General features: G+C 40.5%; 1 protein-coding gene across 3 annotated transcripts in view; it reads left to right on the plus strand.

The window, feature by feature from the left end:
• The window catches only part of TTC28 (tetratricopeptide repeat domain 28), a 698,236-nt gene that overhangs the window by 222,592 nt on the left and 447,887 nt on the right, over positions 1-27,757 (plus strand). The window contains exon 1 of one of the 3 annotated variants that reach the window (XM_066260242.1): positions 3,726-4,434. The exons of the other annotated variants lie outside the window; for them this stretch is intronic. Coding sequence (XP_066116339.1) covers positions 4,408-4,434 — 27 coding nt within the window. The 5' untranslated portion in view covers positions 3,726-4,407. Of the gene's footprint in view, positions 1-3,725; positions 4,435-27,757 lie in introns of those variants that run through there. 3 annotated transcript variants of the gene reach the window in all.

Raw genomic sequence — 27,757 nt, forward strand, 5'->3', positions numbered from 1 at the left:
TTATGACTTGCCGACTGAAATTTAACATTTTTGAGTAAGCTGTTAAAAATTAGGAAACTTTTAGCTTCTCTGGAAAATTAGGGAATCTGGAAGGCCCTGGCCAGGTGGCTCAGTGGATAGAGCATCGGCCTGGTGTGCAGACATCCCAGGTTTGATCCCCGGTCAGGGCACACATGAGATGCTACCATCTGCGTTTCCCCCTTTCCCTCTTTCTCTTCTCTCCCTCTTTTCCCCCCTTCCCCTCTCACAACCAGTGGCTCTATTGGTTCAAGCATTGGCCTGGGCACTGAGGATAGCTCTGTTAATTCGAACATTGAGCATCAGCTCCACATGGGGTGGCCAGGTGGATCGTGGTTGAGGGGCACATGTGAGAGTCTGTCTCTCTGTCTCCCCACCTCTCACTAAAAAAAGGAAAATAAAAAATTAGGTGATATACCTGTATGACATTAATTGACTAGAATTACTTAGCTGCTACTTCTTTTGCATGATTCATATATTTCCAGGTTAGCAATCCTCATAATTTCACTTTTTCATTCACCTGCCTTGCCATCCTGAAAAGTTTTCTTATTATAGCCAAGTCAGAGGCAGAGTAGAAAGTAGAACCGTTTCTCCTGACCTGTAAGTGATTTTAGGTTCCTGTTGTCATTCAGGCATTAGTTTATAAACCCTGGGTTTTTGCCTTTCCATGCCATTGGCTCTCCAGGAGGCATTGAACAGGCCACTTAACCTCTCTGAAGTTGTTTTGTATCTGTCAAATGGTCATAATAAGCATTTAAACATATAAATAGTTTTAATAATCTAAAGATTTATGTAAAACAGCCTCATAAAGTCATAGTTAATATTTTGTTATATGTTAGATTGCTTAAAAATGCTGTCTCCACCATGCCCATTGCCTACTGTTGAATACTTTCAGTGCTCTATATTCTGGATAAAATCCAAATTTTTTTGCTTTCCAGTGTTCCCTACCATTTGCTTCCAACATACCTTGCAAAAACATCTTTTACTTTATATGGAATGGAATGGAATTTCACTCATTCACCATTCATTCTCTACCCCCCCCCCACATACACACTCCCCATTCTTTTATCCCTAAATATTGAGTACCTCTGCTATGCCAGGCACTATTCTGAGCCCTGGGGATTATAAAGCTGAACAAGACAAGGTCTCTACCTTTAACATTCTTATACTTAAGTCTTAAATTTTAGGTAGGTTAATAATTTGTATCTTGAATATGTCTTATATATGCTTGCCTCCCTTGCTTACTCTATTATCCTTTTTGTCTTTCATTGTTTCATTCAACAAATATTTATTGATTACTTATTGTGTCAGGCACTATTCACTGAGTGTTGGTATTATAACAGAGGGAAGTTCTTGCTTCCTTGGAATTTATGTGTTTGTGGGATGAATAAGACATTAAATAAATAAAATATATATCACAAGGGATTGATGTAAAATGTAGCAGAGTAAGGAAGATAGAAAGTAACTGTGTGAGTCCTGGTGTTATTTTAGAAGGAATGCTGAGAGGCAGCCTTTCTTATATTTAAACACATTCCTGAAGGAGTTGGGGGAGTCAAGAAGGTATTGAGAGGAATAGTGAGTGATTCAGGCAGATGATGCAATAAATATATTCTTGACATATTCAAGGGACAGTGAGGTGGTTATTATTATACGGTTTGAGAGGGAAGTAAGAGATGAGTTCTGAAATGTAGTGGGATATAGATCCTGATGAGCATTACTGGCCATGGTTTCTTGGCCTTAACTCTAGAATGAGTTGCATCGTCTCTGAAGTTTTAATTCAGATATTTTTGTGAAACCTTCTTTGACCATCTCTGTTTACAGTAATTTCTCATTCTAACTCCTGGAACACTTATTGACCATATAACTCATGTGTTGCTTAGCTGACTAAGGCATACTTGGTTGTTTTCTTATAGGTTTTCTGTGTTGTCCTAACTTCTTTTTAACTTCCTCTAGCATAGGACTCAGTCTTCATCCTACATGATGCTTTGCACCTCGTTGGTACTTGGTATATGTTTGTTTTGTGAGGCTCTCGCCTCAAATGACAGCAATAGGAATTTAAAAGCAATGTCTAAGAAAGAAGTGGAAGGACTTGGTGATGTAATAGATATAAGGAACAATGATAAGGTTTTAGTTTGTGATCCTGGAAGAGTAACAGTGCTATGAACAGAAAAAAGGGAAGTTGGAAAGATAAACCAGTTTTGGGATAGATTGATGAATGTGGTTTGGAATTTATTGAACTTCCCATGCTAGTAGGATATCCAAATTAAGCTGTACAGAATGATTTGGGTAGGTCAGAACACATACAGATTATTGGTGTTATTTGTGACTGCTGCCTACAGTATGTAATTGCAAGAGCATGGACAGCCTATTACTCATTTCTGCTGCCTGGAACAGGGGCTGGCAAATAATAGGTGCTTAAGTCATAGACACTTAATAGTTTTATCAAAATGAGAGGTAAGGTTGGCATGTAGCTATGATGCACGTCATGGAAAGGGCTTAGGCTCTGGGGTCAGTTCATCATGGTTCTGTATTCCAGCCTCATCACCTTTTATGTATTATTGTCTTGGTTGAGCAAGTGACCCCTCTGAAAATGAGGACCTCTTCTAGAAAATGTCCTCATCTGGAAAATGAGGACATTCCTCACAGTGCTGCAAGGAAGACCATGGAATGAGACCTTCCTTTCAGAGCTGTGAGATGATTGTAAGTATAGGTCCTGACATAGAGTAGGGGCTTCAGAAATAATAGTAGCTATTCATTCAAATATAATTGTTATTATTATTAAAAAGATAATACTTTTCCCATTGAATTTCAGCCTCTTAGGCTTAGAAAAGATATCAAAACTAATTGGTTTCAGAAAAAAGTAATCTGTTTCAGTTAACTGTTTTGACTATGTTTTTTTTTGTTTTGACTATTTTAATGACATTATTAATATAGTTACTGTCCAGTCTGTATATAATCACCCACATCAGTCAATCCTGCTAATGCATATAGAATTCTAAAAATAATGAATGAAACATTGTTGGAATATTGGACTCATCATACCCCAGTTACTATTATTATATATACCAGTTAGTATTCTAGTAGCTTACACTACTCTTTATAGTCTCAGCTATCAAAATAGTCTTATGGTGAAATAGGAGTTGATAGACATGTTGGGTAACAAATAATAGAAGTGCATAATATTTTGTATTTAGAGATGTATCTCCTTAAATAGGATAGAAACATCTTACAGAAGATTATAAAACGACCTCTATAGCAATATTTTTTATAGTAAGGAATAGTACTAAATTTAGAGAAGCAGTGTCTATTTTTTTATTAACTTTTTTTATCTTGTCAGATATTTCAAGTCTTTTTTCTTCAAATCACAGGTTAAGATTTTATAGCCTTTTGGTCTAGAGGTCTTTTCTATTTCTTTTTTCTTTCAATATAACTCACAGATCTAAGTACATCTTTTGAAATATATTTTACAGAGTCTCTTCTGGCTCTGATTCCTTAGGAGCTATTGGGTACCTCTGAAATATGTTTTACTTTTTGCTTTGGAGCAGATGTCGTGGCACTAAGACCCAGAAACCGTTTGCTCTGTGTGGCTGGAGCTGGGCAGGCTGTGCTCGTACTGAAGGGAAGGAAGTCATTAGTGGAGACTGAGCTGTGGAGTTGGGTTCTTGCAGGATTTCCTTCCAGCCTTTCCCCACTAAGGTTCTTGGGAATTAAAAAAAAAATCTAAACACACAAACCAAGTTTTCCTATTTACTGTGTTTAGGGAAGGTAGGCATTTGGCGAAGGGCAGATCCTTTTCCTAAGTTATCCAAGAAGGAAGAGAAAACAACGTAAAGAAGCTCTGATTACAGATCTTTGGAATTTTCTCTGCTAAATTTTACAAACGAGAAATATACCCAGAATTTTGGGAATTGCTCCAGGCAGCGCGTGAGGGTTTGATTGCTTGGTCTAATCTTTTTTTTTTTTTTTTTTTGCGAAGAGGAAAATTCGCCAAAAGGGGTTTGGATGGCAGAAGCCGGGCTGGGTTTCTGCAGCAGCTCGTGTTCTCAAGCTCTTCTCTGAGGAAGGGTCTCTGCAGCAGCTGGGAGACCCCCTGCCACAGGCTCCTTTTGCAGGCGCTGGCCGGGGGTAGAAAATGCCCTGCTCTGGCAGAAGTACGCTGGCTGCTGGGACTTCCTAGCCCAGTGGGAAGTGTGTTCGTGGTTTGGGGATACTTTTCATTGAACTGAAGGCGAAAAGACTGAACTCTCCTAGGCTTTTTCCCTTCGCAGTGAATATGGGAAAGAATTAGGGGGTGGGAGGGAGGCAGCATGACTTGCAGTCGTTGCTGCCCTGCATCTGCCCCCAGCCCCAAGCCAGCATCTTGATGTTCCACGTATCGGCTGTACAAATATGATGAAATGGCAGCCCCGGAAGAAGGTAAGTGTCCCGGAGTGGGGAAGGGCCCCTGATGCTTTACTCAGGGAAGGGTGACAGGGAGCGGTGGCCCTTGGGTCCCCCCACCCCTTCTGTAGTTGCAGGGCTGGCTGGTTCAAGCAGCTCTGTACCCTTAGGGACTTGCGCCACTCCCTTAGGGACAAATTACGAAGTCTGGTCTGTGTCCACTGCCTACTTAAGTTTTTCCTTCTTGGTATGTCTGAACTGAGTCTCAGGGGTGACAGCTCGGAAACACCCGTTGGTTTTAGAAGCCCTGTGGAGTCAGGGACATGTTTACCTTTGCAGGAGCCAACCAAAAGCTGCCAGGGTCCAAGAACTTGGTGATGTCCCCTTCTCTGAGAGCCATTTGGGGCTGTAGCCCCCCAACACATTCCAGTGTCCCCGCAGGTGGGTGGTGGTGTAGCATCTACTTCCTCAAGGGGTTAATAGGCTTCGAGTCTGGAAGCCGCTTCCCCAGGGCCCCGCTTGGGGGCGAGCATCCCCAGGACAAACCGCCCAGCAGCTAGTTCCGGGCAATCGGGCTGCGGGGGCCCTCCTGCCCGATAGCCTGGGGCCCAGCCCAGGAAGGCCTTCTGGTTGTGGGGCTCTCGGATGATCGTGTGGACCCGCGCGAGTGAGCGTGCCGGCCATTGTGCACGGCTGTGTGTCTGTGCGTGTCAGCATGCACGGGTGTGTGTGCATCGATCGTGGGGAAGAGGGGGAGGGAGCACTTGCTTTTTGCAAGATTATTTCCTAATATGGCTCCTTTGTTGAGAACTCAAGAAAAAAAAATCCAGTGGGTCTATCAAAATAAATTGCTATTGGTCCCAGAAATAACGTTTCTAAATGTGGGACTGGTCCCTACACCAGGACGTACAGGGAGAAAGACAGCTTTCTTCAAGTTGTTGGCGTCTGTAGGTTTGGCTAGGGCTCCTTTTTGCTAACTTGTCTGACTGGCGCTGTTAGATGAACCCAGTGGTTCACTGCATAGCAGGACCTCCCGTTTCCCCCCAACCCCCCTTACCTCAGTTGGCCGTGGTTTTTATTGACATTCTTCTGAGGGAAAACATAGCGAACTGAATGTGCTGTGCCCTTCCCCAGCCATGACCTGTCTCTGTTAGCAGCTGCCTGGTGTTTTACTTGAACTAGCTAAACTGACTCTTTCTTTGTGGCATAATGTGTGATACCATGTTTTACATCAGAGCTGAAATAGAAATCATGTGTGAAATGCGTGAGAAGATACTGTGCATTTGTTTTATTGCTGGGGAATCAAACCCTGCTTCAGTATATCCTGCTGAATTGAATGAAAGGTTTTGTTTGATATCTAATTGATAAAATTTTGATCTCTGACACTAAGTCATTTCTGCCTCATCCTAAAGTCTGAATTAGTTCTCATCATGGAGCTTCTTTCAGTGAGATTGTTTTCATTTATTTTAGTTAAGAGATCCATGTATCTTTACCCCAGATCCCCATAAAAAATCAGGGTAAGGATGAGGAAAACCCATAGACAAAACCATATAATTAAGCAGTTTAAACCAGATGCTGTGTATTCCTGAAGGTTCCCCTATCCCCGATATTTCTTTTCTATTTGTAAATTGCATATCTGTGAGTACTTTTAAGATGTCTGCACACTATACATTCATAAATGTCTGTTTTTTCTATTTTACCCAATATGCAGTAACTCATGTGGTTATGTCTGTGGAAACCCCTCTGGGTACTAGCATTGCTTGAACCACAGAAGTATTATTCTTGGCAGTCAGGTGGATTTCTGGACTCTGGAAGATTCTGTTTCAAGTGTTAGGATTCACTCTGTAGTATTTACTCACTCTCTTATGCTTAAATTGCTGTACCAGAAGGTTGTGTTTATTCACTGTGTTCATAATCCCAAATCATCATGTTATAAGGATCCAGATATAATTCTGCAGAGTTCATAAAAGATTAAAAATAAGCCGAGACATCAAGTACTGTATGATTATTTGGTGGCGGCTGAGAACAATTCTTGCTTCTACATTGGAAATGGAAGCTTCCTTGGAAGAAACTCAATATTAAACTCTGGTAGGGCACCAGAGTAAGCCTTTACAAAGATTAGTTGTTTTTTTTCTTACTTTTGGAAGAATACTCACACAATCAGATCATTGCCATGGTTTGGGGTTAGGTCTGTTAACACATTTGTAGTGGTACAGTCACATGCCATGTGTTTTGCCAAACTGTTTCATAAAAAGCATTTACACTACAGATGAAAAATGATACTGCAATAATGTGATTTTAACAAAGCTAGGAGCATCATCCACAGAATGCTGCCCTAAGCAACATTTGTTTATAGCTGGCCACCATGACTAGGATTGGTTGGTAACGTGCTCTCATGGTGCCTCATCAGCCTCTATCAGTGCTTGCTTTTGTTAATTCTGGTCTCACTGTAAGAGAATGACGATAGGTTCTGGGTTTCTTTGTTTCTAACTGATTTCTCAGCTGGGGTACATGATTGAAGGGGAACTCTTCACTATGATTTTCTCTGCTTACTTGCTGGGTTAAATGAAATACTAAAATTCAGGATGTGGGCTCTGGAGGATTCAATTAGAGTCTGCTACCTTTTCACAAAGAAACCTCCAGAACATGATGAGTTGCATTCTACCTTCAGGACCAGTGAGGAGTTTAGGACCTGGTCTTCTAGAGCACAGTAAGCCTCCCACCAAAAGCCTTGAAATTCCCCTAATAGCAAGATTCTGTGCAGTTGTGATTGCATCGTAACAGGTACCATTTTCTATGCACCTGCTTTATGCTAGGCATCACTGCTCTGTATGCATTCATTTACTTCTTGTCTAATGAAGTGGTATGTGTTATAATTTGCATTTAGCAGATAAGTAAAGAGATTTAGAGAGGTGAAATGACTTACTCAGAGTCCCACAGCATGGCAGCATCAGAGCTAAGATTAGACTAGGCCTTATTTATTTCAAGATATGTGTTCTTCACCATTGTATTTGGAAATTTTGATGACCAGAGTTCTTTATCCAAGAAAGACAAAGTCTGAGAGCTAAGATGACCCCAATATCTAAAGGTTTGCTATAGCTTTGCTTCCTCATTTCTGGATACCAGAACTAAGACACTCTTCTTCTCTCTTCTAATTCTTGAAGAAACACAATGATTTTTATTTACCTCTGAATTCTTGGAGCATTTAGAATCTATGATCTTTTAGGCTGATGGTCTTTTATTGATAGTGTCCTTTTAAAAAATCTCTTTATGTGTATACTTTTATCTCTTTGTGTGCATATTCTGCCTCTTAATTATATTGTACTTTAAGCTCTTTGAGTATAGGAACCATATCTCACACTTTTTTTTTTAAGCAAGAGGGAGAGAGAAAGGAGAGGAAGAGATATGAGAAGTATCAACTTGTAGTTGCGGCACTTTAGTTGTTCATTGATAGCTTTCTCATATGTGCCTTGACTGGGGAGAGGGGGTCCCAGCTGAACCAGTGATCCCTTGCTCCAGCCAGTGACCATGGGCTTCAAGGCAGCGACCATGGGGTCATGTCTATGATCCCACGCTCATGCTGGGAACCCTGCACTTAAACTGGTAAACCTGCACTCAAGCCGATGATCCCGTGCTCAAGCCAGCGACCTCAGGGTTTCGAACTTGGGACCTCAGCAATCCAGGTTGATGTTCACTCCACTGTGCAACCAGTGGTCAGGCCTCACACCTCTTCTTTTGTGCCAAAGATAATATAGTTGCTCCATAAATATTTATTTGATATAAAAATAAATAAGAACTATTATTTTGTAAAACATATTTTTAGACTTTATTCTAAGAGGTGAACTTTAAATGTAAAAAGGTTCAAAATATTTCAGTTGATTCATAGATATTAGACTGTAACAGGTTATTAAAGAAAGCAGAATATTTAGGCATTCATTTTTAATATTTTGTAGATAACATCAGGGAGTAAGGGGATAGGTACACTTTCCACAAAGTGTCCATGGCAGTCATTGTTAAGAACTACCATCAGGCTCCATGGACCAGGCTCTTGATCCGTGTCATGATCCTTTATTTATTTATTTATTTATTTATCCGAAGCTGGAAACGGGGAGAGACAGTCAGACAGACTCCCGCATGCGCCCGACCGGGATCCGCCCGACCGGGATCCACCCGGCCTGGGGCAGAGGCCAAGGAGCCATCCCCAGCGCCTGGGACATCTTTGCTCCAATGGAGCCTTGGCTGCGGGAGGGGAAGAGAGAGACAGAGAGGAAGGAGGGGGTGGGGGTGGAGAAGCAAATGGGCGCTTCTCCTATGTACCCTGGCCAGAAATTGAACCCAGGTCCCCCGCACGCCAGGCCGACGCTCTACCGCTGAGCCAACCGGCCAGGGCCTGTCATGATCCTTTTAACATAACCTTATTGGCCTGGCAAAACATACTTTCCTCTGTTTCAACATTAAGAGGCTATCATGCAGCACATTATCTTGTATTTGCAGAAATGATAGTAATTCAAATGCTCATCTCATAGGAACATGTTTGTTTACAATTCTGAATTGATTGATTTCTGCTCTTTAAAATCCAGGGATTAGTATCAGATAACACTGTGTAAGTAAGACTTCAGTCAAAATTTTCAGGAAAGCTGCTGCTCATTGGATTTTTTTCATTGCTTATCTAATGTTATTTTACTGTTCACACATAATAAAAGATCATTAATAGGAATGTGTCACATAAGCTATATTAATTATGTCATTTTAGAATCATATGATGTATTTACCTTGTTATACTTGTCACATTAATATAATAATGTGAATCTGGCTTTTTAAATGACTTCTCTGATGGAGCTTCATTTAAAAAGCTTGTTTGGAAGCTCACTTGTAAGGATTTCATCCTATAAATTTGTGTCTTGGAATAGGTTATTACTTTTACAAAAGAGTTCATTTCAAATCCCTTCACTTTCTCTGTAATAAAGTATTTTCTTTCTGGATTAGGAAGCCTAAGTCTCAAATTTTAGTGCAGCCCTACTAAATTACTTAGTTACTTGCCTGAATGCTGTTCTAGTTAATATTATTAAATTATTTGCTTTGGGCCACAGTTCGTTTAATAGTATAGAATTAGACCTAAAAACAATCAAGCACTGTGGACAAAAGTAGCTTTAAAGAGAAGTCTTAGAAATTCTATGATAGCAGTCTTTCTGCAAATCTATTCTATATACCATGCCCAGATCAGTGCAACTAGAGACCCAGGTTTTGGTTCTGACAGTTCCCATGACTTGTGTCCTTGGGCATGTAATTTAATCTTTTACATTTGAGTCCCCACTGTTATAGTTATCTCCTCATTATCACTTGCTGGATCTATTGCAAATAGCACCCTAATGATTTTTTTTTATCTCTCCTCCCTACCCCATCTCTTTTTTTCTCTGTTTTTTCCTTCTTATTCCTTTTAAAGTGATAAACACACACACACAAACATCTGTTCACATTGATCACCTTCTTAAAGTCCTGCCATATCTCTCCATTGGCTAGTAGAGGTCTCCAAACTGGGGTAAGCCACCTTAGAGGATGTGCAAAAAAATTACTGGGTTGTGAAGAAAATATGGGAGCTTCTGTTTTTATGTATTTTCAAATCTAAAAGAATAAACAATAAGTTAAGTTGCACTAATCTTTTCAGATAGTTTGCCGCTTGTGTCCTCATTTGTTTAGAGGCCATAAGGGGTTCTTAGTGGTGCCCTCTCATTGTTCATGTAAGTCATTTGTTCCCCTTTAGTGTGCTGTGGTGTACTGTAGTTTCCATCATAAAAAGTCTTGCCTTAAATGAGTAGCTTTATTAAAGAGAAGAAGAAAAAGAATGTCGTGTAGGTTATATAATGATGGAGAGGATGGGCTTTGGAGCAGGACTGCCAGCTCAGCCCCTTCTTAGCTGTGTAGCCAAGTTATTTAACCTGTCTGTACTTAAGATGTCTTGTCTATTTAATGTGAATGGCACTAGTTCCTATTGTGACTTTGAGGATATGTTGTAAAATGCTTACAAGGAGTGCCTGGCACATAAATGTGCTTATTATGTGTTTCCTGTTAGTATGATTGTACCCTACAATCTAGTTGAATAATGCTCACCAGGTTTTTGTTCATTTACATGTACTCCTCCCTTTGCCTATAATGCTTTATCCTCATATTCCACTTATTTTCTTTCTTTTTTTCTTTTTTTTTTCTTTTGTATTTTTCTGAAGCTGGAAACGGGGAGGCAGTCAGACAGACTCCCGCATGCGCCCACCAGGGGGCGATGCTCCGCCCAACCCCGGGGCGTCGCTCTGTTGCGACCAGAGCCACTCCAGCGCCTGGGGCAGAGGCCATGGAGCCATCCCCAGCGCCCGGGCCATCCTTTGCTCCAATGGAGCCTCAGCTGCAGGAGGGGAAGAGAGAGACAGAGAGGAAGGAGAGGGGGAGGGGTGGAGAAGCAGATGGGCGCCTCTTCTGTGTGCCCTGGCCGGGAATTGAACCCGGGACCTCCGCACGCCAGGCCAACGCTCTACCACTGAGTCAACCAGCCAGGGCCCACTTATTTTCTATTATCGCTGGTTATGCCTTAAGAACTAACTCAACCTTCTCCATGTGAATTCTTTTATCATTACTGGATCTAGTTGGCCACACTCTCCTTCAACCATATTTATGTGGGTCACAGTAATAGCCCTGTCCTGTAACTGTTAGTATATATGTCTGTCTCTGCCATTGTACGGTTTTGAGGGATAGGCATGGAGTAGGAACTCAACAAGTCAACGTTTGAGAAAATGTAATGCATTTATGGAATGAATTACATTGATGGAAGATATAATGCAATTATAGACAATGATCTTCAACCAGTTGGCAAGATTCTCTGTCTTATCAGTTATTGGAAATGCCCAGCTTACAAGTTTATCTCTACCTATTTCTCATCCTCTCAGAATGCTATATTGACTATGAGTAGAGTAATTTATTAAAGGAATAATATTAACTATGCACCTATTAAGAATAAAGCCACAGTTATAAGGTGGTGGTTGTACATTGTGTACTAAATGCAACTGAATTATACACTTGAAATCATTAATTTTATGTTATATGAACTTCACTTCTATTGAAAAACAATAGAAAAAAGTTGTAGGTCCGGGCTGGGTGGTTTAGTGGATGGAGCGTTGTCCCAGCACACCAAAGCTGTTGGTTCTCTTCCCAGTCAGGGCACATATGAGAAGCAACCAATGGGTACACAACTAAATGGAACAACTAAGTGAAATAAATGGATGGATGCTTCTTTCTCTCTCTCTCCCTCCTGCCCCCCATATTAATGGAAACAATTTTTTTTTTTTGTATTTTTCTGAAGCTGGAAACGGGGAGAGACAGTCAGACAGACTCCCGCATGTGCCCGACCGGGATCCACCCGGCACGCCCACCAGGGGTGATGCTCTGCCCACCAGGGGGCGATGCTCTGCCCCTCCGGGGCATCACTCTGCCACGACCAGAGCCACTCTAGCGCCTGGGGCCGAGGCCAAGGAGCCATCCCCAGCGCCCGGGCCATCTTTGCTCCAATGGAGCCTCGCTGTGGGAGGGGAAGAGAGAGACAGAGAGGAAGGAGGGGGGGGTGTGGAGAAGCAAATGGGCGCTTCTCCTATGTGCCCTGGCGGGGAATCGAACCCAGGTCCCCCGCACGCCAGGCCGACGCTCTACCGCTGAGCCAACCGGCCAGGGCCTGGAAACAATTTTTTTAAGTTATAGTTTTTTTTTACCTATCCCACAACTGATCATAAGACATCAGCACAGCAACACCATGGTTGTTAACCACTAGATCAAATCTTTATTCTCTTCAGCCCTAAATATTTTTGATTTTTCAGAATTGATAGGAAGTGGTTATCTGCAGAAAACTACTTCCAGTAACATTTGAGAAGCTGGGAATGGTTGATAGACTTGATAAGAACTGAAGTAAGTCAGTGATGAGTTAATTTGATTTGGCACCCTTACTGTTCAGAAGCTAGCCAGTAAGAACTAACTACCAGTGTGAGAGGCTACAGAGTTTAATTAGCCCGACTTCAAGAGAGGGACCCAGCAGCCACCTTCATTTTGCTAGTCAGTCACAGTGATGACATGCTGTTGAAAACACAGCAGAAGCAAGAGAAAGCTGAAATCTGTCAGCTTTAGCTTCTACAGTGAATTCATGATATCATTAATAATAACAATATTATGTATCAGCTTTAAGGCTTTGCTTTTACTGATGTGCTAAAACCGTGTAGTTTTATTGAAAGCTCTAAAAATGATATCATTTAACTGACATTTTCAGATTGATGTGAAGCTTTTGTCCTGAACTTTCTTGTTAATCCCCCCTTTTAGTTATTTTGTAGCTAAGAGGAGTATTCTTAAATAATTGAGCCCTTTAAGTATGCACACTGTTATTTAACCGGCTAGTGTTCTGTCTTTGTTATTATGAGTATATTATCCTTTTAGCATATATTTAAAGGAAAGACATAAAATTATATCCTTTAGCTTATACACTCTGTGTAATAAACTTAGTATTTCTAGAAAAGATGCAAGGAATAAATTTGATGGCAATTATCAAAGTTGGACATAAGTTTTTTGCTGGTAGATATCTCAGTTTAGACTCTCAAAGGACTGACTGAAACTTCTCTAGCTTATTTCAGATTAGGTAAGCTAATGTCTGTACATGACCGTACCCATATTTCTAGCATTATTTTATTTGTAAGAGGAAGAATTACAAATGTAAATCATGTTGGAGAACTGAGACTTACAGAAACACAGATAATGAGGCAGTTCTGAGTTAGCAGTTAACGTTTGAAAAAGGGTCACTGTGGAGTTGAGAGACAGTAGGTCATTATGGGAACACATTGTGGGGTTTTTTTTTGTTTTTTTTTTTTCTTTCATTTTTCTGAAGCTGGAAACAGGGAGAGACAGTCAGACAGACTCCCGCATGCACCCGACCGGGATCCACCCGGCACGCCCACCATGGGGCGACGCTCTACCCACCAGGGGGTGATGCTCTGCCCATCTGGGCATCGCCATGTTGCGACCAGAGCCACTCTAGCGCCTGAGGCAGAGGCCACAGAGCCATCCCCCGCGCCCAGGCCATCTTTGCTCCAATGGAGCCTTGGCTGCCGGAGGGGAAGAGAGAGACAGAGAGGAAAGCGCGGCGGAGGGGGGGAGAAGCAAATGGGCGCTTCTCCTGTGTGCCCTGGCCGGGAATCGAACCCGGGTCCTCCGCACGCTAGGCCGACGCTCTACCGCTGAGCCAACCAGCCAGGGCACATTGTGTTTTGATAAATATTCTCCCAGACATGCAATACACCTAGATTTGAACCTAGAAATGTAATAATAGTGGGGAGTAGGGAAGGAAGAAACCCACAAGGAAACTTTGTTGCACATCCTGGAATAACTTTGTTGTAGCTTATATTGTTATAACAATATTTATTAGATAAGAAATAGTTTCTTTTTTTAATGGATAAATGATTCCATATTTTGACTTAGCCAGTGTAGGTGTTCTTTGTTTCAGGGAAAATAAAAGTACAGTATTTTGAGGCCCTGGCCGGTTGGCTCAGTGGTAGAGCATCGGCCTGGTGTGCAGGAGTCCTGGGTTTGATTCCAGGCCAGGGCACATAGGAGAAGCACCGATCTGCTTCTCCACCCCTCCCCCTCTCCTTCCTCTCTGTCTCTTCCCCTCCCACAGCCAAGGCTCCATTGGAGCAAAGTTGGTCTGGGCGCTGAGGATGGCTCCATGGCCTCTGCCTCAGGTGCTAGAATGGCCCTAGTTGCAACAGAGCGACACCCCAGATGGGCAGAGCATCACCCCCTGGTGGGCATGCCGGGTGGATCCCGGTCGGGCACATGTGGGAGTCTGTCTGACTGCCTCCCCGTTTCCAACTTCAGAAAAATACAAAAAAATAAAAATAAATACAGTATTTTGAATCTGAAATAGACTGAGTTCCAACTTGTTTTATATTACTGAAAATCTTGAATGTCCATTATGTGTATCTGGATCATTACTCCATTATTCTGACAATTGTTAAACATGCTAAGCATATTTTATTTTATTTATTTATTATTTTTATTTATTTTCTTATTCAGTGAGAGGAGGGGAGGCAGAGACAGACTAACTCATGTGCCCTAACCAGGATCTACCTGGCAAGCCAGCTAGGGGGCGATGCTCTGCCCATCTGGAGCATTGCTCCATTGCTCAGCAACCGAGCTCTTCTTAGTGCCTGAGGTGGAGGCTATGGAGCCATCCTCAGCACATGGGGCCAACTTGCTCTAATTGAGCCATGGCTGAAGGAGAGGAAGATAGAAAGAGAAGGAGACAGAGAGGAGGGAGAGACAGAGAGAAGTGAGAGGGGCTAGAGAAACAGATGGTCGCCTCTTCTGTGTGCCCTGATCAGGAATTGAACCCAGGACATCCACACGCTGGGCTGCTGCTCTACCACTGAGTCAACTGGCCAGGGCCAAACATTTTTTTTTTCTTGTGACAGACAGAGAGAGGGACAAAGAGAGGGACAGACAGACAGGAAGGGAGAGAGATAAGAACCATCCATTCCTTGTTGCTGCACCTTAGTTGTTCATTGGTTGCTTTCTCATATGTGCCTAGAATGAATGACCCCTTGCTCAAGCTAGCAACCTTGGGCTCAAGCTAATAACTTTGGGTTGAAGCCAGCAACCTTTGGGCTCAAGTCAGCAACCATGAGGTTATGTCTATGATCCAGCGCTCAAGTTGATGAGCCTGTACTCAAGCCGGATGAGCCTACACTCAAGCCAGCAACCTCGGGGTTTCAAACCTAGGTCCTCCACATCCCAGTCCGGTGCTCTATCCACTGATCCACTGCCTGATCAAGCAGGCCAAACATATTTTATTTTAAAAAATACTTATAAATAAACATAATAGGAATACATAGACACATATTCAGGATCATGCTAAATTGTGGTATCTATGAAAAGCTATATGATTAAAGCCTAGATTTATCACTTTTGTAGCTGTGTTTGTCAAGTTGAGATTCTTAGGTATAAAAGAGACTGTTATGTTTTTGAGGAGTCATAGTGAGTGGGGGTGGACCCATGATTATTGTGGTGGACTTTGGGTCTTTAGTACTTAATAATTAATTTAAAATTTTCTTTTTATTAAGTGAGAGTCAGGGAGGCAAACACAGACTCCTTCATGCACCCTGACCGGGATCCACGGGGCAAGGCCCTACCAGGAGATGCTCTGCCTGGCTGGGCCGCAGCTCCATTGCTCAGCAACTTTAGCGCCTGAGGCAAGGCCATGGAGCCACCCTCAGTGCCTGGGGCCAATTTGCTTGAACCATTCAAGCCATGGCTGCAGGAGGGGAAGAGAGAGAGAGAAATCGAAAGGGGGTTGGAGAAGCTGTCTCCTGTGTGCCCTGACTGGGAATGGAACCCTGGACTTCCATATGCCTACACTCTACCTCAGCCAGCCAGCCAATAATTAGTTTTTCCCAACAGAGGGTGGGCTGAAAAAAGAAAAGATAAAATGCACACTATTATATTGCTAATAATTTTGGTGAAGATATTAGGGTGAACCATTAGAAATTATTGATATATGACCATCTTTTACCTACAAAAATAGACATTTACTATGGTTCTTTTAATATTTGTGGGGGTTAAACATGGTGGTGATAAACGTTGAAATTAAGACTACAACGTGTTTGAGGGGTTAATTATAAATTTTAATATTCCATAGTCACCATGGTTTCCATGGAAAATTACTATGCTAATATTTAATTTACCTGTGGTATTCTTATGAATTTCCTGTTAGTTTAAATTTTTTAAAATTAATTTAAATTTAATTCAGCCATCAACCCTTGTTAAATTTCAACCATTTTTTTATTTTATTTTATTTATTTATTTTTTGTATTTTTCTGAAGCCGGAAACGGGGAGAGACAGTCAGACAGACTCCTGCATGCGCCCGACCGGGATCCACCCGGCTCGCCCACCAGGGGCGAAGCTCTGCCCACCAGGGGGCGATGCTCTGCCCCTGGGGGGGGGCGCTCCGCCACGACCAGAGCCACTCCAGAACCTGGGGCAGAGGCCGAGGAGCCATCCCCAGCGCCCGGGCCATCCCCGCTCCAGTGGAGCCTCGGCTGCGGGAGGGGAAGAGAGAGACAGAGAGGAAGGAGGGGGGTGGTGGTGAAGCAAATGGGCGCCTCTCCCGCGTGCCCTGGCTGGGAGCCGAACCCGGGTTCCCCGCACGCCAGGCCGACGCTCCACCGCTGGGCCAACCGGCCAGGGCCTCAACCATTTTTTTAATGTGAAATTTTCTAAAATATATTACAGAAGGTACTAAGCATGATTTAAACTTTTCCTGATTACTCAAGACTATTATCACAAGCATGAATAATTCATAATACGGTATAGCAATACTATAGGAGCTTGTAAGGAATGTGGAATTACTCCTATTGTGAATGACCTCAGATTGCTCTTTAAAAATACAGTACGTCCATGTTTTCTTTGTACAGTTTTATCTTTCTGCTGCTGTCATACACCTACCTCTTCCTAATTCTGTTTTATACATGTTTCCTCTCTGTGGCAGGTAAGATATGCCACTAACTGAGCCTCAGCTGTGACTGAGATGAAAGCAAGTAGACACTGAATGAGGGTTTCTCTTAAGAATATATGGACTTTAGGGTGTGGATTGTGGCTTTTCATTTTGACTGCTTTGAGGTTTTGTTTTGTTTTTTAATTTACTTTCTGGTTTGAGGCTGAGTTTTAGATAGTTGAGATGGTTAAATAAGTGACCTTTTTATAAGTGAGATATTTATTACGCTATCAATTACTGAGAGGTAGATATATCTGAGGATGCGTGGTCACAGAGACTGAATGATTTAATAAATACTGCTGTAGTTTTCCCTTCTTTGACTTCCCTTTGATGAATCTGGCTTGGCAAATTTTCCCCAGTAATTTGTTTAAATAAATACAAGCAATAAAATACTATGAAGGAAAAGGTAGTGTTAGAAGTTTTGGTGAAAGGTAGAATTGCATATCCAAGGGAGTATATGTGATTGCCTTTGAGAAGAAACAACCAAGGAATATGGAATTTACTTAAATATTAATTAGTTACATATTAATTAACCAAAACATTATTTTTTGTAACACAAATATTAGTTATTTTAAACAAGCCTTTTTGTTTTATCCTAGACTTTTGCTAGATAGTATTTATGATACTGAGATTAAGTTATTTTTAGAAATAAAAAGAACCTTAAGGAACATTCAATTAATTTATTTTTATTTATTTATTTATTTTAATTTATTGTGTTTACATAGATTCTAGTGTCACCCCAAATGCACCCCCCCATATTCCCCTCAACATCTCCCTTGCCCCACTCCCCATAACAACCTCCCCTCTATCCTTCAGGTTTATCCCATCCTATCATCCCCTTTCCCTCTGTCTTCTTTTCTTCTGGTCCCTTTGATCTCTCCTCTGTCTCAATTCCATTCTTCAGTTCACATTGTTCATTGGATTCCTCAAATGAGTGAGGGCATATGATACTTTTCTTTTTCTGTTTGGCTTATTTCACTTAACATAACGGTTTCCAGGTCCATCCATGTTGTTGCAAAAGGTAAGATTTCCTTCTTTTTTTATGGCCCCATAGTATTCCATAGTATATATATATCACAGCTTTTTAATCCACTCGTCCACTGACGGGACATTTGGGCTGTTTCCAGATCTTTGCTATTGTGAACAATGCTGCCATAAACATGGGGATGCATTTCTCCTTTTGAAACAGTGCTATGGTGTTCTTGGGGTATATTCCTAAAAGTTGGGATAGCTGGGTTAAAAGGTGGTTCGATTTTTAATTTTTTTAATTTATTTATTTTTATTATTTTTTTTACAGAGGCAGAGATAGACAGGGACAGACAGACACGAACGGAGAGAGATGAGAAGCATCAACCATCAGTTTCTCGCTGCGCATTGCGACTTCTTAGTTGTTCATTGATTGCTTTCTCACATGTGCCTTGACCGCGGGCCTTCAGCAGACCGAGTAACCCCCTGCTGGAGCCAGCGACCTTGGGTCTAAGCTGGTGAGCTCTTTGCTCAAGCCAGATGAGACCTCGCTCAAGCTGGCGACCTCAGGGTCTCGAACCTGGGTCCTTCCGCATCCCAGTCCGACGCTCCATCCACTGCGCCACCACCTGGTCAGGCCGATTTTTAATTTTTTGAGGAATCTCCATACTGTTTTCCACAGTGGCTGCACCAGTCTGCATTTCCACCAGCAGTGCAGGAGGGTTCCCTTTTCTCTGCGTCCTCGTCAGCACTTATTCTGTGTTGTTTTGTTGATGAGCGCCATTCTGACTGGTGTGAGGTGATATCTCATTGTGGTTTTAATTTGCATTTCTCTAATGATTAGTGATGTTGAACATTTTTCATACGCCAATTGGCCATCTGTATGTCTTCTTTGGAGAAATGTCTATTCATTTCTTTTGCCCATTTTTTGATTGGATTGTTTGTCTTCCTGGTGTTGAGTTTTACTAGTTCTTTATAAATTTTGGTTATTTACCCCTTATCAGACATATTGTCGAATATGTTCTCCCATTGTGTAGTTTGTCTTTTTATTCTGTTCTTATTGTCTTTAGCTGTGCAAAAGCTTTTTACTTTGATATAGTTCCATTTGTTTATCCTGTCTTTTATTTCACTTGCCCGTGGAGATAAATCGGCAAATATATTGCTGTGAGAGATGTCGGAGAGCTTACTGCCTTTGTTTTCTTCTATGATGCTTATGGTTTCATGGCTTACATTCAAGTCTTTTGTCCATTTTGAGTTTATTTTTGTGAATGATGTAAGTTGGTAATCTAGTTTCATTGTTTTGCAGGTAGCTGCCAATTTTCCCAACACCATTTGTTGAAGAGGCTGTCTTTACTCCAATGTATGCTCTTACCTCCTTTGTCAAATATCAGTTGTCCATAAAGGTGTGGGTTTATTTCTGGGTTCTCTGTTCTGTTCCATTGATCTATATGCCTGTTCTTATGCCAGTACCAAGCTGTTTTGAGTACAATGGCCTTGTAGTATAACTTGAAATCAGGAAGTGTGATGATGCCTCCCACTTTATTCTTCCTTTTCAAGATTGCTGAGACTATTCATGTTCTTTTTTGGTTCCATATAAATTTTTGGAATATGTGTTCTATATCTTTGAAGTATGTCATTGGTATTTTAATTGGTATTGCATTGAATTTATAAATTGCTTTGGGAAATACAGACATTTTAATGATGTTTATTCTTCCTAACCATGAGCATGGTATATGCTTCCACTTGTTTGTATCTTCCTTGATTTTTTTTTAATCAATGTTTTATAATTTTCTGAGTACAAGTCTTTAATCTCCCTGGTTAAATTTACTCCTAGGTACTTTATTTTTTTATTTTATTGATTTGAGAGAGAGAGGAAGGGGGAGGGAGAGAGAGAGAGAGAGAGAGACTGGAAGACTGGAATATCAATATGAATGAACATTTAATTTTACAAATTAGGAAGTAAAGTGGCTCTTTCATAAGAAGCATGTAGCCAGTGGTGGGATTCAAATAATTTAACAACTGGTTCTCTGCGCTAATGACCGTTTTAAGTATAAAAAAATGATATACCGAAAGGTAGCTTATTATTTTATGCATTTAATACTTAAATAAGAACAATAAAAGAGTTACACCAAACTAGATTATGTTATAAGAAAGATTTTTAAAATATTAATGAAAAAATAATAAGTAAGCTTGACTGGGTAGTGGTGCAGTTGATAGAACGTTGACTGGGATAGGGAAGACCCAAATTCGAAACCCTGAGGTTGCCGGCTTGAGCCCAGGCTCATCCAGCTTGAGCATGGGGTAACTGGCTTGATCTTGGGATTATAGACACGACTCCATGGTCACTGGCTTGAGCCCCAAAGATCACTGGCTTGAAGCCCAAGGTTGCTAGCTTGAGCTCAAGGTTGCTGGCTTGAGGAAGGGGTCACTCACTTTGCTGTAGTCCCCTCGTCAAGGCACATATGAGAAAGCAGTCAATGAATAACTAAGGAGACTAAGGAGCCACAGTGAAGAATGGGTGCTTCTCATCTCTCTCCCTTCCTGTCTATACCTATCTGTCCCTGTCTCTGTCACCTAAATAAATAAATAAATAAAATTAAATAATGCCTGACCAAAAAACAACAAACTGTTATTTCTTCTTCCTCTTCTTCTTCTTCTTCTTCTTCTTCTTCTTCTTCTTCTTCTTCTTCTTCTTCTTCTTCTTCTTCGCCTTCTTCGCCTTCTTCTTCTTCTTCTTTTGTATTTTCTTTTCTTAAGTGAGATGCTTGGAGGCGGAGAGACAGACTCCCTCATGTGCCCAACCAGGATCCATCTGGCAAGCCCACTATGGGGTGATGCTCTGCCCATCTGGGGCCCTTGCTCCATTGCAGCTGGAGCCATTTTTTAGTGCCTGAGTTGGAGGCCATGGAGCCATCCTCAGCGCCTGGGGCCAACTCACTCTAATCAAGCCATGGCTGTAGGAGGGGAGGAGAAGAGAGAGAGAAAAACGAGAGGGGTGCTTCTCCTGTGTGTCCTGACTAGAAATTGAACCTGGGAGATCCACACTCCAGGCTGATGCTCTACCACTGAGCCAACTGGCCAGGGTCTCTGACTTTATTTTTAAAAAAGGATCCATAATATATCTTTGCATTGCATCATACAGGATTAAAAATGAATGAATATGTAAAATTTCTAAAGCTACTTTTTATTTTATTTACTGATTAATTGTTTGATTGATTTTAATTTATTGTGTTTACATAAAATCTAGTTTTGCCCCAAATGCATCTCCTAATTTTTAAATTATTACAAATCTATAGAATATATTGCTGATATTTATAAGTTGATTAAAATAGGATAAAATATGGAGAAGTGAGTAAATTTATTTATCATTTTGTTTAAAATTCATGTGTAAAAATTCGAACTTTAAGAAATACCAGTTAAGCCTGACCAGGTGGTGGCCCAGTGGATAGAGCATCAGACTGGGATGCGGAGGACCCAGGTTCGAAACCTCAAAGTTGCCAGCTTGAGCATGGGCTCATCTGGTTTGAGCAAGGCTCACCAGCTTGAGCCCAAGGTCGCTGGCTTGAGCAAGGGCTCACTTGGTCTTCTCTAGCCCCCTGGTCAAGGCACATATAAGAAGGCAATCAATGGGCCCTGGCCGGTTGGCTCAGCAGTAGAGCGTTGGCCTAGCGTGTGGAGGACCCGGGTTCGATTCCCAGCCAGGGCACATAGGAGAAGCGCCCATTTGCTTCTCCACCCCTCTGCTGCGCTTTCCTCTCTGTCTCTCTCTTCCCCTCCCGCAGCCAAGGCTCCATTGGAGCAAAGATGGCCCGGGCGCTGGGGATGGCTCTGTGGCCTCTGCCTCAGGCGCTAAAGTGGCTCTGGTTGCAACATGGTGACGCCCAGGATGGGCAGAGCATCGCCCCCTGGTGGGCAGAGCGTCGCCCCATGGTGGGCGTGCCGGGTGGATCCCGGTCGGGCGCATGCAGGAGTCTGTCTGACTGTCTCTCCCTGTTTCCAGCTTCAGAAAAATGAAAAAAAAAAAAAAAAAGAAGGCAATCAATGAACAACAAAGGCAAGGTGCCACAACAAAGAATTGATGCTTCTCATCTCTCTCTCTTCCTGTTTGTCCCTGTCTGACCCTCTCTCTGTCTCTGGCTCTCTCGCTAAAAAAACAAAACAAAACAAAAACAAACAACAACAAAAAAAGAGATACCAGTTAAGGGAAGGATCTTAAAATATAGGTTGTTGACTATGTATAATTACATGTGCAAATCCAATTAACATTTATACTGACCAAATAAACCAGGGAAGATTGATAGACACAGAGGTTATACTATCTCACCATGGAGAGATAAACACTAATATAAAACATGCAACTTTTGGTTAAATAGAACCAGGTATTTGTTGAGTTTAAAATATACATGATTTCTTAATGAACTCGATAGTCATTTTAAAGGCTGTTTCAATGATATACTTTTAAAGGGAATGCCTTTAAAATCAAATTTATTTTACATGACTAAATTATTAAACATTTATTACAGTCGTTGGAGATGCAAATATAAATAAAATATTTCCTCTAGAAGGGAGGATAAGACAAGATAAATACCTGAAATGTGAGGTGGTATATGTTAAGTATCACCAGAGAGAGTAAGTAAAAAGGGAGCTCACAGCTGAGCTGGTAGAAGAATAAGAATTTGGAACTGGGATAAGAATTAATAGACCAAAAGAGTCTACATGAAGGAGTGGCATTTCAGCTAGACTTGGTGGTCTCATTTTTACCAGATGGAGACAGGGAGGCCATTCCAGGCAGCGAGAATTATATAGGGTAATGGAGGCTCTGAGCATGTTTTTACAACATGGTAAGGAATCCCAATTTGGCCAGAGAATAGACTTCAAATGCCAGCTAAAATCCAGATGGTAATTGGCCCCAAAGATGGTGAAATTAGGGTTTTCAGTTATTTATTCTCCTCAAAATGCTTGGTAAGTAACTTTTTTCTCACACTTTCTTATTAAAGGAAAATGAAAAAATGAGAAGGTTGCAAGTGATGGGATGTTTTTGGCTATGCAAGGATTTGTATAAATACTACAGCAGCTGTTTACATGTTTTTTCTGATTGCCCTATGCCTATCAGAATGAATCTCCGCATTGTTCCATGAATAAGTCTACATTTGACCCAAGTTTATCTTTGAATGTTTGCCATTCTCATTTGTACTCCTTTGGGTAGAATTAGTTACCTGATGATAAGAATATCATAAATTTGTAATTCCAAGCACTTCCAACTTCAGAATGTTATCTCTTTACTATACATATTATGTAGGACTGTTAATCACTTTGAGGTCTGTAGCACAATTCACAAAGCAACAATCTCTCCTGTATTTCCAAATAAAGTATTTGAAGGGAATGATATTTGCAGAATATGCTATAGTGGTAAATTTAGAGAGTACAAGATAATTACTTGTAATTATGGCAATTTCTGTAAGGGAAATCATCTTAATTTGTTCCTACTAAGAAACAGAATTGCTCTACTCACAGCATTTGAATCTTTTTAGGAGATTAATGCTGTGTGCCTTCATTATTTTGAATGGACATTACAGCTTTTCACTGCATCTGAAATTACCCCTTTAATTCAAGCTTCTGTTTGAATCTCTGTTAAATGCAGTCTTCATTAAAAAAAACAACGATATTCCAGAGCCCTTGTTGAAGAAAACTTACATGTCCATTCTAAGCAAATTGTAAAAGAAAGTACATCTCTACTAGGAGAATAAATTCCCTAGAAGTCATAGTCTGGTTGGTGAAAAGAGCCTTTAACTCATACTTGGAGCAGTCTCCTGTCATGGGATTCCCTGGAGGTTTTAAAATTTAGATGGCCTTTAGGCCGATGGGTAATTGCTATGGCTTAAAAGGAATCTGTGTCTCTGGGTATTTTTATGACAGAAATCTGACTACTTTTTTATTTTTAAGTATTTAATTATACCATTTGGGAAAGGTAACTTGTATGAAGACAGAAAATTGGAAGGGGAAGAATGGGTTTACATCAGAATATTATAGTTAGGAAAGAATATTGAACAATAAATAATGGACATATGTCTACACAGGTGACAAAGGTGCTACGAATTGCAAGTTAACTCTTTGTTAGGCTGTGATTGTCCACAAAAATAAATTATTTCAGCCTTCAGAGATGCTGGGGTGACTTGAAATAGAATATTCTGAGTTTTTCAATTAGCACCTATTTCTTCACATTATATAGGAATTCCTTTAGGCTTCAGTGAATTGAGGCTGGTGTCTTAGTGCTAAAATTTCTGTCTTTCCTGATGCCAGGTACAGTACTCAGCAGCCATCCGTCAGAAGCCGTGCTGAGTAAAGCTGTTTTTAAGGCAGATCAGTTAGAGTTAGTGAGATGCAAAAGCCACAAGTGATACAGGGTTCTTTGATTTTCAAGTGTCTTGCCCCTTTTACTAAGGCCTAAACTTGCAAATTTGGATTAATTGATTGAATAAGCATTTCAAAGTGTATTTATTGAGTGTCTAGCATGTGTCAAGTGCTGACTATATTGTAATGAGGAGGAAAAACAAGTAATGCTTAATGATGATTCATTTCAAAATTTGGGATAGTTCAGTTTATCCTTATGAATGTTGCCTGAGTAAGTTAGTAATTACTAAATTTGCGGGAACCAACTAATTTACTAACTATATGTATGCTAATAATTTATGAAGTGTTAGACCTTGGGGGTACAGATTTAGATATAATATGAGCCACATTCTCAAGGAGCTTACAGTCTAGACAGGAATTCAGATGAGAAAATAAATTTTTGCAATACAATATGATAACAATGGTACCACATCCATGGTGCTGTGGGAACAATGAAAAGCTGGAGAAAGAAGGAGGAGGTGATGTGAATTAAGCATGGAACTATATGTAGAAGTTGCCTAGGTTAATAACCACCATGTATATATTTCTATAGAATAGACTTTCTCACTACTTATCCTTTCATTTTTATTATAGTGATTTTGAAAAGTAAAGTAAAATAATTTAAAAAGGGTTCAGCATTCAGATTTTACTTATTATTTTTATGTTATAATATTGCCATTCATAGCTTGATTTCTTCTTAAATACTTTTGGAAGATAAGTGTGCATTTCCTACATAATCACCACCAATTAGATTAGTTTTCACAGTTGGATTCTTAGTAATAGAGTGCTACTGTCAGCCTTTAAAAAAAAATTTTTTTTTTTTGCCTTATGTCATAGTGTCCTCCTTTTTAAAAATACTTTACTATACAGACCTTTTGATTATATTATACCCATATTAATTTTTCCTTAGTTTATTTTAAATTTAGGAAATCAATTCTTAAAAGTAGATTCCCTTTGCCCTGGCCGGTTGGCTCAGTGGTAGAGCGTCGGCCTGGCGTGCAGAAGTCCTGGGTTCGATTCCCGGCCAGGGCACACAGGAGAGGCGCCCATCTGCTTCTCCACCCCTCCCCCTCTCCTTCCTCTCTGTCTCTCTTTTCCCCTTCCGCAGCCGGGGCTCCATTGGAGCAAAAGATGGCCCGGGTGCTGCGGATGGCTCCTTGGCCTCCAGGTGCTAGAGTGGCTCTGATCGTGACAGAGCGACGCCCTGACGGGCAGAGCATCGCCTCTGGTGGGCGTGCTGGGTGGATCCCCGTCGGGCGCATGCGGGAGTCTGTCTGACTGCCTCCCCGTTTCCAGCTTCAGAAAAATACAAAAAAAAAAAAAAAAAAGTAGATTCCTTTTGAGTCACTGAGGAGGAAAAATTCTATGGTTAAATAAATTTAGAAGTGTACACACTGTCTCTTTTTTGGAGATTCATTTGGCATATTGTGAAAGTTCTCAGAAGTCCAAGATTAATAAATAAATAAATAAATACATACATACATACATACATAAATGAGGGGAGAACCAGAGAGACTTCTTTCCCTTTATTTAACCAAGCACTTCCCATATATTACATCTTTTTAAAAGCAGTATGAAAATATATTTTGGGAATTGCTTCTTTAATGTATCTTTGTTTTTGGATTAGGTATAAAAATTCTTACACATAGTCAATATAGAAATACTCTTTTGTTATGGCTGAAAATTAAATATTCTTTTGTTATGGTTGAAAATTAGAAGGCGATAATAAAAGAAAAAGGGCAAGAGAAAGAAATAAAATGACCCGGATGTATGGTGGTGCAGTGGATAGAACATTGACCTAGAACGTTGAGGTTGCTGGTTCGAAACACCAAGTTTGCCTGGTTAAGGCACATACGAGAAACAATCAATGAACAACTAAAGTGTAGCATGAGTTGATGTCGCTTGCCCTCTCTCTAAAAAAATCAATCTTTAGAAAGAAAGATTTCACCAAATAGTAAAAAGAAAGAAATAAAATGAGATGACGATAGCATTAGGGAGCTATGAGAGAAAAATATTGGTAGCAGCAGTAAAAATAAAAAAGGAAACTTATCTTGTAAAAGTTACATAATGTTATTAAAATGTGACACAATGAAATCCATTTATCAGGTTCCTGGATTTAACATTTCCCCAGAGATGAAAATACTGCTAAGTGCCAAAGTATTTTTCTCACATTTAATTTTTTACAGTGCTTAAAATATTACTCTACTGTTTTTCCTGCAAAATATTGAGTTTCACTTTATTATTAAAGAGCTACAATTTTAACAATATGAAGTTAGATAAGAGGGTGTCATTCCCTTGGTGAATTTCTCAATTGGGAAAGTATTTTCCTTTCCTGACTTTTTAAGGGCAGATAAGTTAGAAATGATGTAAAAAGAATCTCTAAGTGTGATGCTGCCTGAAGTAGTATGAACTATATAGTATAGAATGTCTTTAAGTCTTCAGTGAAGGTATGAATTGTGCAATTATTTGGTTACTTTTTTTTTTTTTATGAAGTGCTGTTATTCTTTTAGACCTCCAGTGAGAAAAGGCCTTTTCTGAACTTGATTAGGGGAGGTTAGGGAGGGCCATTGAGTCTGTCAGTCCTAAATAGTCTTGCCAGATAGCTAAAGATAGGAATTGAGTGAAAGGAGCATGTTCTAAGTCTTGACAAAATATTCCAGTTAGCTCTTGCATTGTGTATCATCCAATAGTCACTTTGCACCAAAGCAGCCTTAGGAAGTAGGGGGTAGTTAGCTTAGGAAATTGTAGAGATCCTTTGGGGTTAGAATGTAGTTGTATTAGGAATTAGAATGGCCCGATGCAACTCCAACTAACTATATGAAGATATATTTGGAAACTGTAAGTAGGACTTTTTATTAAATTAAATTAATTTACAATATCTTCTGCTTAGTTTTTTTTAAATCTTAGCATATTACTTTTTTTTTTTTTTTTTTTTAATGTCAGCAGCTGTACTGAAGAAAACCAAAGGAAGGTTTTGTTGTTGCTCTCCCCCACTACCACTAGGCTAGTTCATTCACTGAATAAATATTTACCAAATGCTTATTTAATTTTAATGAGGAAAGCAATATGCCTTTTAGTGACAGTGAGATGGTGACAGTCACTATCAAAGTGAATGAACTCCATCAGGGGAGAGTGAGACTGAGACTGAGATGATATTGTTGGGCTCTGTTGTTTTAGTGAGGAAGAGTTCCCTTTTTCTCCAAAGTTCCCCATCTCATCTCAACTTGCCCAAACTGAACTTACTCTTCAGGGCTTTCTCAAGCCCTCCGCTCCATGAAGCTTTGTGATATCCACCAAGTTGGAATTATTTTCTTCTTCCATGGCACCTTTTGCGCTTATTAGAGCAATTATTGCATTTTGATCAATTGATTGGTTTATTCTTTCAATGTGTTATACACTATATCAGCCATTCAACATGTCGGGGAAGGGGCTGA

This window comes from Saccopteryx bilineata, chromosome 2, assembly GCF_036850765.1.
Source record: "Saccopteryx bilineata isolate mSacBil1 chromosome 2, mSacBil1_pri_phased_curated, whole genome shotgun sequence".
NCBI lineage: Eukaryota > Metazoa > Chordata > Mammalia > Chiroptera > Emballonuridae > Saccopteryx > Saccopteryx bilineata.